Source organism: Pantherophis guttatus, chromosome 10 (genome assembly GCF_059756535.1).
Source record: "Pantherophis guttatus breed Tessera chromosome 10, ASM5975653v1, whole genome shotgun sequence".
Taxonomy (NCBI): domain Eukaryota; kingdom Metazoa; phylum Chordata; class Lepidosauria; order Squamata; family Colubridae; genus Pantherophis; species Pantherophis guttatus.
In genome coordinates, this window is record NC_142072.1 from 15,567,972 (window position 1) to 15,585,311 (window position 17,340).

A 17,340-nucleotide genomic window follows, 5' to 3' on the forward strand; every position below is an offset into this window, starting at 1 on the left:
ATTCTGCCCATTGCCAGGAGTTCGATCCTGACCGGCTGAAGCCTTCATTCCTTCCAAGGTCACTAAAATAAGGATTCAAATTATTGGGGGCAATATGCTGACTCTGTAAACCGCTTAGAGAGGGCTATAAAGCACTATGAAATGGTATATAAGTCTAAGTATATAGGTGCTATAAGTGCTGATTGCTAGTGCTGTGACTTTCCTAGAACTGGGAAGGGCTGGTGGAAATGGGAAACCTAATAACTGCAGCTGTTTTATCAACCCTTCAACAGGTGGGTAATGAGGCTTCAGTCCCCTGCTGCCTTCTGCAAGGACTGATGACTCTCTCTGGGCTGCGGATTGAGTGGAACAGTGGTTTTCCTCTTGTTCCTTTCCAGTTCGCCCTCATCTTACCACCCTTTGTTTTTCTCTCTCTTTTGCCTCCCTGTTTCCATGATGCGTCTCTTGCTCTTTGGCCCCCTCCCACCCTGGGTTTTGGGGGCTTCTTTTGCAAGAGAGAGCCGCAGGATTGTGCTGCCGCCTGGCCGTGCCGTGCCCTAAGGGGATGCCCAAATTGGCAGACCTGTCCGTCAAAACCAAAGACGTCTGGGAGATTCCTCGCGAATCGCTGCAGCTCATCAAGAAACTGGGCAATGGGCAATTCGGGGAAGTGTGGATTGGTACGACCAACCATCGGGAGGCTGGATGGAAGAGAGGAGGAAGAGAAGGAAGCCGGGCAGGTCCCGGGCACTCAAGAAAGGGGGCTTGGCAGGGATGGAGAGAGTCCATCTCTTTCAGTCTTTGTCCCGGGATGGCTGAATTTCTTTCACTATGGCAAAGTCACTGGGCAGACGGACTGGGGAGAAGCTGCAGGATGAATTACAGGAAAGGCCTCCAAACAATAGGTAGTTAAACAACGGAACTCGCTGCCACCAGAGGTAGGGATGCCTGCCAACTTGGAAGCCTTTCAAGGAGAGTTAGATAAATCCACAATGGAAAGAGCTGAACAGTGTTTACGAATTCCTAGTCTCTTTCTAAGCTCCAGCATGGGAGAAAGCACATGTCTCTTGATTTACCAGAGGGGAGAGCATTATTATAACCATGTGCTCCTTGTGGCTTTCTTAACCCATGGCATCTGGATGGCTTCTCCGGTAAGAAGAGAATGTAGAATTTGATAGGGGTTTGGTCTGAGTCTTCTTATAAGTCTTGGAAGACAATGTGGAAGTGGTCCAGACGGTGCCTGGTGATCTTAAGTTAGACTGCTCTGTGACCAGAGGACATTTTGCCTCAAATTTTTGATGCTACCATGTTAGATCTGTGTTCTGAACAGGATTTGGAAAATAGCCTGCATTTGATTTCAGTAGCTGAATCTAAAGGTGACCAGAATACAATAGTGGAGACTTCAGCTGCAAGTCTGACCATGCCCCAAATTCTCTGCTCAACATTTGCAGTGAAGGTGCAGGAATGCAGTGCCTGTCCTTGATCCTTTCAAAGTAAGCCAAGGGCACCACCTGGTGGTTGAAAGCAATATTGCTACTTGTGCTCTGCTCCTTCTCATCCTCCGCTCCAAAGTCCAGCCTCCTTGCCTGGAATGCATGCTCCATTCATCATCCTGCTTTCCCATCTCACTCCATCCCATCTGTCCACCCTCCTTCATTCCACCCCTTACAGAATTCAATGACGGTCTCTGCTACCTCCTAACCAAAATCTGCCCCACCCTGAGGCCTCAGACTGTGGGACTGTCTAAAGATGCATGGGAGATCGGGCGCGAGTCCATCCACTTTGACAAGAAACTTGGCATGGGCTGTTTCGGAGATGTGTGGATGGGTAAGGCAAGGGGTCAGGGTTTCTTTTTTTTTTTTTTCAAGAGGGCACACACATGTACAGGGCAGGCAGCCTCCCCTGGAGAAAGGCTCCTTTTAGGTTCAGACTAGGCTTGAAGATCAGAATATGAATCTTACCTCTCTGCTTCATTCAGGGGAACATACTAGGGCTGTGTAGCGCATTGGATTCAGTTCCAAGAAGGTACTTAAGTGCAGCGGCCCCCAACCTTTTGGGCACCAGGGACCGATTCTGTAGAGAGAGGTTTTTCCATGCACCAGAGTGGACATGGTTTCACGGGTTGCCTGCATCCCATGGATGGGGCTTCCTTATTTGCGCGGCCCAGTCTCTGGCATGCCATAGCCCTGTGCCAGTCCATGGACCAGGGGTTGGGGACCACTGCTTTAGAGCTTGCAGGAGTGTAACCCCCATCTGCAGCTCTCTAATGCAGCCACATCTTTTCTCCAGAGCATGTGGCTATCATCTGACTTAATTAGCATATATTTCTCCCATCAAGGTTGACATATATTCCTTTCCCATAGACTGAAAGTGCAAGACCTGTAGCAAATACTGCAGGTCAGAATTCCTAGTCCAGATACCAGCCAATTTCCATGACATACATTTCTATTTTTTCCCCTACTTTTATATTTTTCCCCCCAGTAGCAAGGTTTCCGGTCTACTAAGACCCACAGTTAGAGAATGACTTATTAGACCAGTGTTGGTTAACATGAGGTGTCCTACATACAGGTAATCCTGGATTTATGACCACAAATGGGACCAGAATTTCTGTTGCTAAGCAAGGCAGCAGTTAAGTGAGTTATAACCTTTTTGCCATGATTGTTAAGCAAATGACTGCAGTAAATCATGCAGTTGTTACGCAAATCTGGCTTTTCCCGTTGAATTTGTTTGTCAGAAGCCAGCTAGGAAAGTCCCAAATGGTGATTACATCACTCCAAGATGCTTTAATGAGCTTGGTGCAGTGGTCAGAATGCAGTACTGCAGCTACTCCTGCTGGCTGCTGGCTGCCTCCAATTACTGCAAGTTCAAATCTCACCAGGCTCTTCCATCCTTCCGAGGTGGGTAAAATGAGGACCCAGATTGTTAGGAGCAATACACCGATTCTGTAAACTGCTAAGAGAGGGCTGTAAAGCACTGTGAAGTGGTATATAAGTCTAAGTGCTATTGCTATTGACATAAATATATGCTTGTTGCCAAGCATCCTAATTTGGATCACATAACCATGACGATGAGACAGTCGTAAGTGCAATAACTGGACCTAAGTCACTTTTTTCAGGTCCGTTGAAACTTTGAACAGTTGCTAAATGAATGGTTATTAAGTTGAGGATTATCTGCACAACTGCACAATTGTTGGCATCTGTTAAAAAGAAGTCAACCCACAGAGTAGCTCCTGCTAGCACAGTGTTTCTCAACCTTGGTAGCTTGAAGACGGGTGGACTTCAACTCCTAGAATCCCCCAGCCAGCAGCGCTGGCTGGGGGATTCTGGGAGTTGAAGTCCACCCGTCTTCAAGCTACCAAGGTTGAGAAACACTGTGCTAGATGAAGACTAATTTGGAAACCTGAACCTTAAGAAGGATGCACATAAACTCCCTTTTTATGACCCTGTAATCCTTTAATTCGAGGTATACAGGTATTCTTCGACTTACAACAGTTCATTTAGTGACCGTTCAAAGTTACAACAGCACTGAAGAAAGTGACTTATGACTGTTTTTCACAGTTATGACCTATGCAGCATCTCCATGGCCATGCGATCAAAATTCAAATGCTTGGCAAGTGATTCATATATGACGGTTGCAGTGTCGCGGGGTCATGCGATCTCCTTTTGCGACCTTCTTGACAAGCAAAGTCAATGGGGAAGCCAGATTCACTTAACAACCGTGTTACTAACTTAACAAATGCAATGATTCACTTAACAACTGTGGCAAGAAAAGTTGTAAAATGGGGCAAATTCACTTAACAAATGTTTCACTTGCCAACATAAATTTTGGGCTCAATTGTGGTCTTAACTCAAGGACCACTTGTAGTCAGGGCAACTGGATGAAGCTGAGCGTTTACTGGTCGGATGCCCTTCCTGACACCACCCGAAGTTAGCAGCAGATATTTTTTTCTTTGCACCCCAGGAGAGAAATATCTGCCGCTACTTAGGATTGAACTCTCAACCTTCCAAGTGGGAGGCGAGCATCTTCACCACCAGGCCACCATGCCACACATAGCCAAGGAAATGTCAGCTATGGGAAATGACTTCTTTTGAATTGAAGTCCTCAGTGTGGAGGCATTCCTGTCCCATCATTTCTTCTTCCCCATCTCATTTTTGTTGTTGTTCATCTCATTTTAGTTGTTCGGGGTCAACTGTCCCTAACTTTGTGCTCCCGAGATGATTGGTGGGTATTCCAAGAATCATGGACCCAGCTTAGACCTGCTGGCTAGATATTCTAGGGATTGGCGTCCCAATGCATGTGGAGAGCACTGGGTTGGAGGACGCTGAACCTGGACTTCTTTCAGCCCTGTCCATTTCCATAACATTGGCATGAGGGAGACCTCAGGTTCTGGGGCCCTACTGTCTCTATCCTCGGTGACTCTAACACTGGCTCTTGCTGGTTCCAGGCACTTGGAATGGCACCACCAAAGTTGCGGTGAAGACGCTGAAACCTGGAACCATGTCTCCAGAAGCTTTCCTGGAGGAAGCCCAGATCATGAAGCGCTTACGGCACGACAAACTGGTGCAACTGTATGCTGTGGTATCAGAAGAGCCCATTTACATTGTTACTGAGTTCATGAGCCAAGGTTAGATAAGCTGCCTCCAGCAGACAGTGACCCCCCTCTAGATGGGTGGGTGGCAAAGGGGCCAACCAACAGGCCTCTGTGAATTGGGTGAAGTAGGAACTGTTGATTCAATTGAACCATCAAGTAGGTTTGAGTCCCTTCGGCAATTTTGATCCAGTGGCTTGCATTTGTTCACACCAAATTGTCCCAATCAAGCACCTCCTTCTTAGATGTGCACATTCAGCAACAAGAATTGTCCGAATGAGTTTAGGGAGACTTGATTCAAGAAAATTGCCTCCAAATTGAATATCCATCCAGGGCTACCAAAATGACACCTGAGCTCATGGGCTTAGGATCAGAACGATGCCCAGGGTTCAGACAGTTGACTCAGAATGAAGGCCATGTGTAGGTCACCACTGACATTAAACAGAACCCACCCACTAACCTGGATGGAAGACCACATGTTAGGAATATCGTGTTATCAATGGGTGATGGAGACAGCAGCACCATGGAGAGAGCCATGGACCACTTTCTCCTCTTGAGATCCCCCTATCCAAGGTAATGGTATGTTCCTTTCTCTAGAAAGGGCAAGTGATATGGCATAGGCAACATGGTACCTGTGAGCCTCAGGTCGCCTACAGATACCCCTTTCATCTTCTACAGAGTTTCTTTTTATTAAAATTAAATAGGAACCTGGCACCCTGCAAAGGAAGATGCAGCATCATTATTTCAACGTCAGTCCTATGAAAATTCTAGGATCATGAAAACTGGAGTTTGTGCTCCAGTTTCATGCTTATGCATGCACTTGGCCATTAAGCTCCATCCTTCCTTCAGCCTCCCCTTCCCAAAGTAGCCTAGGGATAAGATCTCCAAAGTGCTGAAGAGTAGATCCAGCTGTTGAATTTCAGGTTTTGCAACCTCCACGTTCATCACACCAGCTGTTTTGGCAAGTCCTCAGGATTTCAAATGGGCCCACCAATCTGAGAACATACTTGCCTGTATACTAGCTCACGTTCCTTCACCTGGCACCCTCCAATGTTACTAGACTTCTGGAGCTTGGCCTGATGGGAACTGTAGTCCTGATGCATTTAGAGTAGAAGGTTGGGAGAAATGGGGAATGGATTTCCATTGTTTTGTCTCAGATGCACAGATCCTGTGTCCTTCACAAATAATTCGATCTAAGAAGGAATAGATGGGAATGGGAGTAAGCAGCCAGTAGACCACTGCTGCAAATGAATTATACCTGTGTTTTCCCAAAAATAAGACCCGGGCTTATTTTCTTTTGGGCTCCAAAATAAGCACTAGGGCTTATTTTCAGGAATGTCTTATTTTCCCCCCCTGTACTTTAAGAGTACATGGGAGGCCAACTTCTGCTTGCTCACAGCAAGGCAGGAGGCCGCACAGCGTGCTAGTGCCACTGCCGTGAGGCAGGGATAGTAGAGCTGCCCCACGCACCCCGCACCTGCTTACCTTAGGGCCCCTGCAGCCAGGCCACTGACACCTTGACATTTGCCTTGCCTCACGGCAGTGGCTCCAACAACCCCTTCCAGCAGGACCTCGCGTGGCCGCCGGCCCTCTTCTGCTTGCTTGTGCGGCCAATACGGAGCAGGAGGCCGAGTGATGTGTGAGTGCTATGGCTGCAAGGTGAGTTTTGGGAGGGGAGCTGGCCCACATGCCCCACACTGGCTTACTTCAGGGCCTCTGCAGCCAGGCCATCCATGTCCTGACACCTGCCTCGTGGCTGCAGCACTGGCTTGGCCTCCTAGTCCATTGTGGCTATGCGAAGTGAGGCAAGTGTTGGGGCATGAATGGCCTGGCTGCAGGGGCCCTGGGGTAATCCATGTGGAGCGTGTGGGGCAGCTCCATCCCCTCAACTTGACTCGCAGCCACGGCACCACAAGCAACCAAATAGAATGGGTGGGTGGCCAGCTGCCCAGGTGCTTCAGTAGGGCTTATTTTTGGGGTAGGGCTTATATTGGGCGCATGCGCAAAAACCATGATAGGGTTTATTTTCGGGATAGGGCTTATTTTTGGGGAAACATGTTAATATAAGCATCCCACCGAGAAGTGGCTTTGCCGATCTCCCACCTCTTCTCTTCTACAGGTAGTTTGCTAGATTTTTTGAAAGATGGGGATGGCCGTTTCTTGAAGTTGCCCCAACTGGTGGACATGGCAGCACAGGTAACCTGATGGGCAGGAGGCAGTCTCAGTGGTCAGTCTGTCTGAAAATCGGGAGCAGCATTTTCTGACTCCATTGGAGAGAGGGGGGAGGGGAGAGAAAGCTGCCCAGGATCTATTGAGAACAGGAGGAGCGGCAACCATTAAGTCTCCCGTGTGATCTCATCCCTGCCTTTCTGCTTCTGCACACAATCTAGATTGCAGCTGGAATGGCTTACATTGAGCGAATGAATTACATCCACCGGGATCTGCGTGCTGCCAACATCCTTGTGGGCGACAACCTTGTGTGCAAAATTGCTGACTTCGGCTTGGCCCGCCTCATTGAAGACAATGAATACACAGCTCGCCAAGGTAAAACTCTCAGGGGCACCCTGGAGCAGGAGAAAGAGTTCACCTTTAAGCGGGCGAAGCTATTTGTGCAATTAACCATTGATTGGCAGATGCTGTCTCCGCTCTTGGGAGGAGAGAGCTTTTCTCGGTGCCGTTTTAGCAGGAGGTGCCACAAGTGAAGCTGAGGATTTCTTTGTGCAAGGCTGTCGGGCATAAAGAATCAGGACTACCCGTTAAGCTACAGTTAATCTTATTTATGGCTCATGCCTATACACAAGAATCTAGTCAACTAATGGCCAGCATTAAATTTGCACTAGATAAAGAGTCAATAGAATTCAAGAGGGGTTGGGCTTAGACTGTGAGAACATAACAACTCTACGCTGATCACTCTCTTGACTCCACCTCCCGACTGTGCCTGTCCTTCTCTTGCAAACAGTGAAAACAATTTCACTGAGCAATGGTCTCTGTACAATGCTCCCCCTGGCAACCAAATGACCTTCAGAAGCCCTTTCTAAAACTTACCTTTATCCAGCGGTGGAATTCAATTTTTTTTATTACTGATTCTGTGGGCGTGGCTTGGTGAGCGTGGCAGGGGAAGGATACTGCAAAATCCCCATTCCTTCCCCACTACAGGGGAAGGATATTGCAAAATCTCCATTCCCACCCCAATCTGGGGCCAGCCAGAGGTGGTATTTGCCGGTCCTCCGAACTACTCAAAATTTTTGCTACTGGTTCTCCAGAACCTGTCAGAACCTGCTGAATAGCATCCCTGCCTATATCCTTCCTGCAATGTGGTGCTTCAGAACTGGATAAAATATTCTAGAAGCAGTCTGAAGTTTGCAGTAGGAGTAGTGAGTCTAGAATTGGAAAATCAGTGGTACTTCCAGAGTGGACTACACCACAAATGTCATTAAGATCTGGAAGGATGTGGCTGATCTCCAGCCTGGAGCCCAATGTTAGCCATGCAAAAACTGGATTCTCACAGTCCAGATGACTGTTGTATAAAATCACATCCGGATGCAAACCGGACGATCTTCACAAAATAACAGCTTCCCCCATTCTATACCGAAAACGGAAGAAAGCAAGCAAGAAGTTATTTACTCTTTTCCCCCTGTTTTAAATAATTTTATTCCATTTTAGAAAACATACCCATAAAAAAACACCACAAACTAACAATCCAAAGAAATGACAGAGTAAAAAGAGAATAAGGGTAGAAGTGTGGAAAAGTATTTAAAAAGGAGAAGAAAAACACAAACATAAAAAGAATAACTTCTGACTTCTTCCAAGGACATAGATAACACTTACCGGTACTTTTGACTCTTAATTTATTAATTTCCCCTTTTCTTTTGTCCATGGACACTTGTCCATTTTTCCCCAAAAAGAAAAGGGGAAATTAAAAAAAAAAAAAACCTTTTTTCTCTCTTTAAATTTTAACAATCATCAAATCCAAGTGGCAAAATTTGATTTTTCTCCATCTCCTGGGAGGGAAAAAATAAAGTCCACAAAGAGCTTCCAATTATAGATAAATTTCTTCAGTGACTTTTCTCTCATGAGGGCCGTTAACTTGGCAAGAAGTTATTTTCTGAATTGCTTGTACATGAAGTTCACATTTGAAAGCAAAAGCTGTGGTTGGCGTGTCAACCTTAGCCTTTTTCCCTTCTAAGCCTTCCTGGTCAGAGGGGCTTGTTCCTTGATTGTCCAGATTGGTGCTTGAGGCTTCTGACAACATAAATTAAGAACACTTTCTCTTGGCTGACTCTGTTTCTTGAGTGGGGGAGGGGAGGCTGGTTATGATCTGTGCTAAGAAGTCCATTTTCAATTCACATGTTTCTCCCACGGTGGAGAACGTAGGAAACTTTCTCATCCAGGTGGCATCTCCATCGGTACGATCTTAACCTCTTAAGTCAAAAAGAGGGCTGTGAAAATATCTACAGACTCCTCACATCCTGGACATAAACGGTTTCAACTCCTACCCTCAAAACGACGCTATAGAGCACTGCACACCAGAACAACTAGACACAAGGACAGTTTTTTCCCAAACGCCATCACTCTGCTAAACAAATAATTCCCTCAACACTGTCAAACTATTCACTAAGTCTGCACTACTATTAATCTTCTCATCGTTCCTATCACTCATCTCCTCCCACCTATGACTGTATGACTGTAACCTTGTTGCTGGTATCCTTAAGATTTATATTGACTATTTCCCTATGACTATCATTTAGTATTGTACCTTATGATTCTTGATGAATGTATCTTTTCTTTTATGTACACCGAGAGCGTATGCACCAAGTCAAATTCCTTGTGTGTCCAATCACACTTGGCCAATAAAGAATTCTATTCTATTCTATTAATGCCATCGCCTTGCCTTGCCAACAGGTGCCAAATTTCCCATCAAGTGGACAGCTCCAGAAGCCGCTCTCTATGGCAAATTCACCATCAAGTCAGATGTGTGGTCCTTCGGCATCCTCCTGACAGAGCTTGTGACCAAGGGCCGAGTACCATATCCAGGTGAAGTGGCAGAGGCTTCCTTTAGCCTAGAGATGAATTGTTGCAATACTCACTGATGCCAGAAATCTTCTTTTCAAATAGAATCACCCTTTGGTTTGCATAATCCATTAAACCATAACATCGTTGGGTGGGGTGGGGGTGGGGGTGGGATTGGGTTGAGTTAAACATCCAGTCATTGCAATTGCTGCAATTTTAGCAGCTTTTAGCTTCTTGTATGAGGTACTATCTGAGCCTAATCTGCCGTGCTTTATTTGATAAACACTGGTGAATCAGTTCCTGTTTCAGCTTATGACTGAGCAATTTCTACAGCCTTGAAGGCCATCCCAGAATTCATGCGGCCGATTGATTCCCAAAGTCATTGGGGCCCAGATTCAGAGTTAACCTGATTTGTGTGGATTAGAGGTTGGGAGGCTAAAGAAGAGATTGAAAGCACATATTATTTTTTTTTTGCCTCTCAGAACTTCACAAACTCTGGAAAAAATCCCCCCAAAGGCCAAATTTTAGCTCCCTATTCTGTTGGGGTCTGGGGACCACATATTTTGCACGCTTGAATCAATACGTTGCGCCAACCCAGCTTGATGTGGTTTGACTTACCAAATTTTGCAGTGGATCATGTCCCCATTTCATCTGTTTGCAGCCCCTGTGAATTTGTGCACACTAGTCCTTTCCTTGATTTTAATTTTGTGTGCCCGTCTATGTGTTTCTGTGCCTTTGAGTCAGTCTTGGCAACAATTTCAAAAGTGATTTACCTTTGACTACCTCTTAGGGCTGAGAGGGAATGAGAAGCCCAAAGCTGACTTCATGCCTAAGATCAGGACCATGGTGGGATTCAAATGTTTTTACTACCGGTTCTGTGGGTGTGGCTTGGTGGGCATGGCAGGGGAAGGTTACTGCAAAATCCCCATTTCCTCCCCATCAGCTGGGACTCAGGAGGCAGACATTAGATGGGGGCGGGACCAGTTAGAGGTGGTATTTACTGGTTCTCTGAACTACTCCAAATTTCTGCTATTGATTCTCCAGAACTGGTCAGAACCTACTGAATACCACCTCTGGATCAGAGGTGTCAAACACAAGGCCCACAGGCCAGATCCGACGATGTGGTTGGATTAGGCCCGCGGGGCTGTCCTGGAAAATGTAAGGGGCCGGCCCACATCACTTTGGCCTGATCTACCCAAGTTGCTTCGGCCCAGTCTACCCAATACGCAGAGGAAACATACCAGCAGTTTGGGGAATGGTGTCAAGCTGGCTACGCCCACCCAGTCAGCCATACCCGGTGAGTGGCATAAAGCTGGCCATGCCCACCCAATTGGCCACACCCACCCAGTTCTCTTCCCCCCCCCCCGGTCAACCACAGCCCTTACGTGTCCTTCAATGAAATTGAGTTTGACACCCCTGCCTAAGATGGAATTAGAGCTCATGGTCTCCTAGTTTGTAGGCCAGGGATGGGCAAATATGGCCCCTTTATGACCTGTGGACTTCAACTCCCAGAATTCCTGAGCCAGTTTGGCTGTCTCAGGAATTCTGGGAGTTGAAGTCCACAGGTTGTAAAAGGGCCACAGTTGCCCACCCCTGTTCTAGGCTGATGCTTTAACCACTCTCCCAAACTCGCTCTCCCTTGAATCCTAGAGACTCACAAGAGGGCCATCTCCCCCATTAAGTCTTTTATCTTGTCATGTTCTTCTCGTGCAGGCATGAACAACCGGGAGGTGTTGGAACAAGTGGAACGGGGTTACCGCATGCCCTGTCCTGGGAATTGCCCCCCGTCATTGCACGATCTGATGGTGCAGTGCTGGAGGAAGGAGCCTGAGGAGCGCCCCACTTTTGAATACCTCCAATCGTTTCTAGAAGACTACTTCACTGCTACAGAGCCTCAGTATCAGCCAGGAGACAACAACTGTAACTGATGGATGGTGACCATGGAGAGCTCCCCACCCCCACAATCCCCATGGGGAACTCTCTCAAGTGTGGTGGGAAACTGGGACACACTGCGGAAATCTCTTCCCAACCCAGGGCCAGGAACTGAGGGTCCCACCTTGTAGAACTGGGCTTAGACTCTTTTTCTTTTTTCATTTTAATTTTATTCCCTTCGAGGGGTGGGAAAGAGGCATTGCAATTTTTTTTTTTTTATCATCGTTGTTTTGTGTTTTAAATTCTGACTCATCCCAAATAGATGCCAGGCCAATTTTTGGAGATTTTTTTTTTTAAAAAAAGATGGAGATGATGAGGAGTGAGGGTTTAGATGGGCCAGAGGAGAGGTTCTGTTTCTTTAATAGTCTCTTAATTAAGTTACTTCTGTGTTAACTGGAGAACCTTTGGCCCTTAAGAGAACCCTTGTGGTTCTCCGAAGAGGTTTTGTACTTCAGCCCCATTGGTTCCAGCCCACAACAATGGACTGTGGGGGAGTTGTAGCCCCAAATGTTTGAGTGCACCTTTTCCCTAACCCTACTGCAGCCTAGAAGGATAAAGGCAGGAGGGCCTCAGGGCCATATTATAAAGAAATTTGCACAATGAAGTTACCTAGCCATCCTGCAACCAGTGTTCTCCAGATATATTGTGACCGCATCTCTCAGAATTCACCAGCATGCAAGGACTATGCTGGCTGGGAATTCTGAAAGTTGGAGACATCAGACATGGCTTCCAGTTGCTGTGGAACTCCCAACTGTCCTGATGCCGTTGGCCAAACAATTTGGGTTTGATAAGCACGTTGAAGTCCTGCAAGATCTGGACTTTGTTCCTTCCCTTCAACATTCTGCGACATGGCCATAATATGAACAGTGGGCATGATTTTTCTCCTCCTTCCTCATTAGCCCTCATGCTCTGAATTTGTGACTATCTGGATATCATGTTTGAAACCAATGAGTTACAACTATGATAGGAGAATGCATGTAGGCAGGATCCATTATAGGTAGATCAATCAATGTCAGCCTCTTTCTCGGGAGGGTCAGCTTGGCTCTGAAACGATACGCTGGGGGATGCACTTCAAAAAAAGGGGATGGGTCAGGACACAGCCCTAATTCGCCGGGGCATAAGGGAAGCAGACAGCGTTGTCTAGGACAACCGTAAGGGAAAGGTGTGTGCCAAGATGGCTTTGGAGCCTGTTTACAGAAGGAGAGAGTGTCTGAGCTGATTACTGTGGAACTGTGAAGTGTCTGTTCCATAGCCACATGGTGCCTTCTGACAATAAGATGACGCGCCTTACCAGATGGGGGCTTGTGCACCATCCCTTGAAAATTAATGATTTTTGCTTGTCAACTGGAAGCCGTTCCAGATGTTCCTTACCAGATGTGCTGGGACTGCAGTGTCCAAAATTCCTAGCCAGCAATTACAGCCCTAGCAAATTTGGAGGAAACGGCTGCCTTACCTGGTATCCATATCCCAGTTATTCACCCGCTAACTTTTTTTCTCCCTCTGCACAAGAATCCTCTTAATCTTGAACCCTGGCAGGCATGTTGAGGAATCCGCCATAGCTCATTCATAGGACCCTATCCATATTTTTTGGAAGGAAGCTATGATTTCAATGACAATAAAGGGATATTGGAGTTGTGGCCTTCCAGGTATATGGTTGGATTAAAATGCCATCATCCTTGATCACTGTCTTTGTTAGTTGGGACCATTGAAAGTTGGAGTCCAGGAACATCTGGAGGGCTTCTGGTTCTCCAGACTGTCCTAAGAAGTGCTTCAGTAGAAACGTAGAAGGTAAGTGTTGTAGCTGTCTAAAAACAGCTACAATGAAGCCTGCCCTATAGAACCAGAGGGTGAAAAATGAGTTTCCTTTCATTTCCCTCTCTCCCTGTAATTTGAAATATGGCCAAGACACTGCAAATTGCTGAAACACCTGAACTATTCCATTGCACTGGGCTGATAGTAAAGCTATGCAGATTTACTGAGAAATCAGCTTTATTGCTTATTTCAATCATGGTTCTAGAACGGATCATCACTGTATGGCTTATGATTTGATGGACTAGGTCAGAGAAAAAGCAGGCCGCAGTGGCTATTCCTTAGCACCTCAGCAAAAGAATGAGAAGCAGAAAAATTGCTAAGCAAATGACAAACAGTTTGTGACGAGAGGTCCACCATGGGACTTTTGAGACCAAGGTTGTCCAAGCTCACCATACATTGACAACTTTAAGACTTGTGGACTTCAACTCCCAGAATTCCTCAGGCTGGGGAATTCTGGGAGTTGAAGTTCACAGGTCTTAAATTGCCAAGGTTGACCGGCTTTAGTCCAAGAGAAGGTTGGCAACTGCCCAAGGGTGCCATCTGCTGCCCGTGGTGCTGAAGAGCAACGCCATAGAACTTCAGCAACTTAATTCGGGTTTCTTCAACCTTTTCTCAACCTTGAGATTTACGATTAAATCAACCTAGGGTTTTGGGAACTGAAATGATGTAGTTTGGCAGAGAGAAGGATGAGTTCATTGACCATGAGGAAGCAAGTAAATGAGTTGGAGGCCCGTATCCTTTCCTCGCCATGGGCTTCCACTCACTGGGGTCCTTCCAGTGAAGCAAGCAAAGCCCACCCACTGACCATATTGTCTTTGCTTAAGGACCATGATTTTCTTCATAGAGTCCTTTGTGGTTCATGAGACATCTTTATATCAAAGCTGCACCTCCGGGGAGCTATCCTATCCTGGGAATATAGGGGAGCTTTCCTATCCTGGGAATATAGTAATTTACATTTCCCATCCCCCTGTTTGTTTGTTTGTTTTTTGATTGATTCATTCATTGATAGGATGGCTAGACAAATTCCATGCCAGCAGACCCTGGGAGATGTGGGCAGACAAGCCCAGGATGAGAAAGGGAAGGGTAGAGTCTTTGGGAAGGAGGGTAACCACTGCTGGTTTATAGTTAGACCAGTGTTTCTCAACCTTGGAAGCTTGAAGATGGGTAGACTTCAACTCCCAGAATCCCCCAGCCAGTGCTGCTGGCAGGGGGATTCTGGGAGCTGAAGTCCACCCACCTTCAAGCTACCAAGATTGAGAAACACTGAGTTAGACGATATTCAGAAGCAACCTAGACCAGCTTTGAACGGGGTTGATTTAAGTGTCTTTGCTTGGAAGAGAAATCTATGGATACTGAGCACGCACAAACCTACAAAGCAAATAGTTCAATAAAGCAAGTTTACATGCCCTGTCCAGAGATTTTTTTTTTAAAAAAATTGTTATTCAGATGCCTAGGAGCCGCCCCTTTCTATGCTATATATAATGTTGGTTTTTTTAAATAAAAATACTGTACATAAAGAGAAATAAACCTTTGTATCAAGATAAGCTGGGTATGGATCTTTGTCAAGCAGAAGAAGTCTGTTTTCAGAGTTAAAAGCAGAGCACAGATCAATGGAATATAATCCTAGGGCACAGTTTGGTTTCTTTCGGGAAGCGTGTGGGGAAAAAAATCAAGAAGAGAGCCACCACATGATTTAAAGTCCCAATCCATCCCAGGTAGTCCTCTAATAGCATCCATTCATTTAGTGATGGTTCAAAGTTATAACGGCACTGAAAAAGGTGAATTATGACCAGTTTTCACACTTCAGACTCTAGCACAGGGGTCTCCAACCTTGGCAACTTTAAGACTTGTGGACTTCAACTCCCAGAGTTCCTCAGCCAGCTTTGCTGGCTGAGGAACTCTGGGAGTTGAAGTCCACAAGTCTTAAAGTTGCCAAGGTTGGAGACCCCTGCTCTAGCAGATCCCCATGGTCATGTGATCAAAATTCAGACGCTTGGCAAGTGGCAGGTATTTATGACGGTTGCACTGTCCTGGGGTCAAATGATCCCCATTTGTACCCTTCCCAGCTGGCTCCCAACATGCCAAGTCAGTGGGGGGAAGCCAGTTTTGCTTAATGACCAAATGATTCCCTTAACCCCTATGGCAAGAAATGTCGCATCATGGGGTAAAACTCCCAAACTGTCTTGCTTTGCAGTGGAACTTTCAGGCTCAGTTGTGGTCATAAGTCAGGGACTACCTGTATACATGCATAGCATGTCCAATGTACATAGATATGACTTCGATTACGTTCTGGCTGCCATCTTAATTTCCTTTATTCTTCTGCAAACATCTCTGATGCTTGGTTTGGGCTCGACATAATTTGGGAGCCCAGCCATTGCAGTTGATTAACCATGGCTTATGCTTTGCGAAAAGGGACGTGGTGGCTCAGTGGCTAAGACACTGAGCTTGTCGATCAGAAGGTTGGCAGTTGGAATCCCTAGTGCCGCGTGACGGAGTGAGCTCCCGTTACTTGACCCAGCTTCTGCCAACCTAGCAGTTTGAAAGTACGTAAAAAATGCAAGTAGAAAAATAGGGACCACCTTTGGTGGGAAGGGAACAGCGTTCCATGACCCTTTGGCATTTAGTCATGCCGGCCACATGACCATGGAGACGTCTTCAGACAGTGCTGGCTCTTCGGCTTTGAAACGGAGATGAGCATCACCCCCTAGAGTCGGGAACAACTAGCACATATGTGCGAGGGGAACCTTTACCTTTATCTATGCTTTGCGTGTGGTCCAAAATTCAGTTAATAAACAATGATAAAACCATGGCTTGATCACTGTTGTGTGTCCCTTGCAGATTATAGAGCCAAGGGAAACATTAAATCAGTCATTCTGAGTCTGTAGAGATTCTCAGTCATCCAGGTCATGGATTTCCCAAAGGTGCTTTTTTTCTGAGTATACCCTCAATAGCAAATGAGAAGCGAAATGTCTTCAAAGAAAAAAACAAGAAAGTCCAGTTGCCTCCTGAAAAAATAAAAGCACCTTGAGGACAGTCATTCTGAGAAAACATTCCTTTGAAAATAGCTTGTACATCTCTTCCAAAGAGCATGGAGCATCTTGATCATGCGGCCGAAATTGATGGTATTCCGGAACAACAGGAGAGCCTCGTGTCTGAAGTAAGTGGTCACTTGTAAAGATGAAATCTGGCCATAAGTGTCCATGAGAAGCCACAGCGGTAGTGTGTTATATATTCAGCACCTTGAGTTATTTGTAAAAATAATAAAAGCGGGATATATAAATAAATGAAAATAATGACATCACACGCGTTATAACAATTTGCAAATGTCACAAATGATTTCATTATGTGCTCCCATGAATCTGGAATATTTAACCTGCCATGGAGGTGGCTTAATGGAGCAATAGACCACTGTCGTATCTCTGCTAAGATGTGGTCTTTTTATTCTGAAAGTTTTATTATTATTGAACGCCTTAATTTATGTCCTGCTGTTCTGTCCTGGAGAACGCCCAAGATGGCTAATAGTTTTGTTTTAAAAAGAAGCAGGCATTAAGCTAGAATTGAATAAATCCTGTTAAAAACAACATCTAACTAATTGAAAAGAGGAAAAAGGTTGAAATTAGAAAAAATAAGCTCTTGGACCCCATCCCAAAGATATAAGTGGATGCTGTGTGTAACTTGTCAAAGAAGCAGCAGCTTCTACAATTTAGCTGAAGTTTGCTCATCTTGGATACACCTCGAGTAAACATTTCCTGATGAGCAAATCCTACTTATCTCAGCCATGACAACAGCTGGATGACTTGGTGCTTAGAAGCTAAAAAGGGTGGGCTGTGATTAAAAGTAGAAAATGTAGGCTGGAAAACATGTTTGAAATGGTATAAGGCCGTGATGGCGAACACGCAGAACCATATCTGTGGGCACGCGAGCGTTGCCCTAGCTCAGCTCCAGCACACACGTGCACATTGGCCAACTGATTTTTGGGCCTTCTGGGCCCACCGGAAGTCGGGAAACGGGCCATTTCC

At 46.0% G+C, this 17,340-nt stretch overlaps 1 protein-coding gene across 2 annotated transcripts in view; it reads left to right on the plus strand.

Annotated features, from left to right (window-relative positions):
• The window catches only part of FGR (FGR proto-oncogene, Src family tyrosine kinase), a 55,994-nt gene extending 41,129 nt beyond the window's left edge, over positions 1 to 14,865 (plus strand). Inside the window, exons 8-13 of one of the 2 annotated variants that reach the window (XM_034413607.2) lie at positions 1,651 to 1,806; positions 4,424 to 4,603; positions 6,687 to 6,763; positions 6,958 to 7,111; positions 9,470 to 9,601; positions 11,291 to 14,865. In XM_034413607.2, coding sequence (XP_034269498.1) covers positions 1,651 to 1,806; positions 4,424 to 4,603; positions 6,687 to 6,763; positions 6,958 to 7,111; positions 9,470 to 9,601; positions 11,291 to 11,505 — 914 coding nt within the window. In that variant the 3' untranslated portion in view covers positions 11,506 to 14,865. Of the gene's footprint in view, positions 1 to 494; positions 660 to 1,650; positions 1,807 to 4,423; positions 4,604 to 6,686; positions 6,764 to 6,957; positions 7,112 to 9,469; positions 9,602 to 11,290 lie in introns of both variants that reach the window. The other variant, XM_034413606.3, reaches the window with a different exon arrangement.
• The last annotated feature ends 2,475 nt before the right edge of the window (positions 14,866 to 17,340 follow it).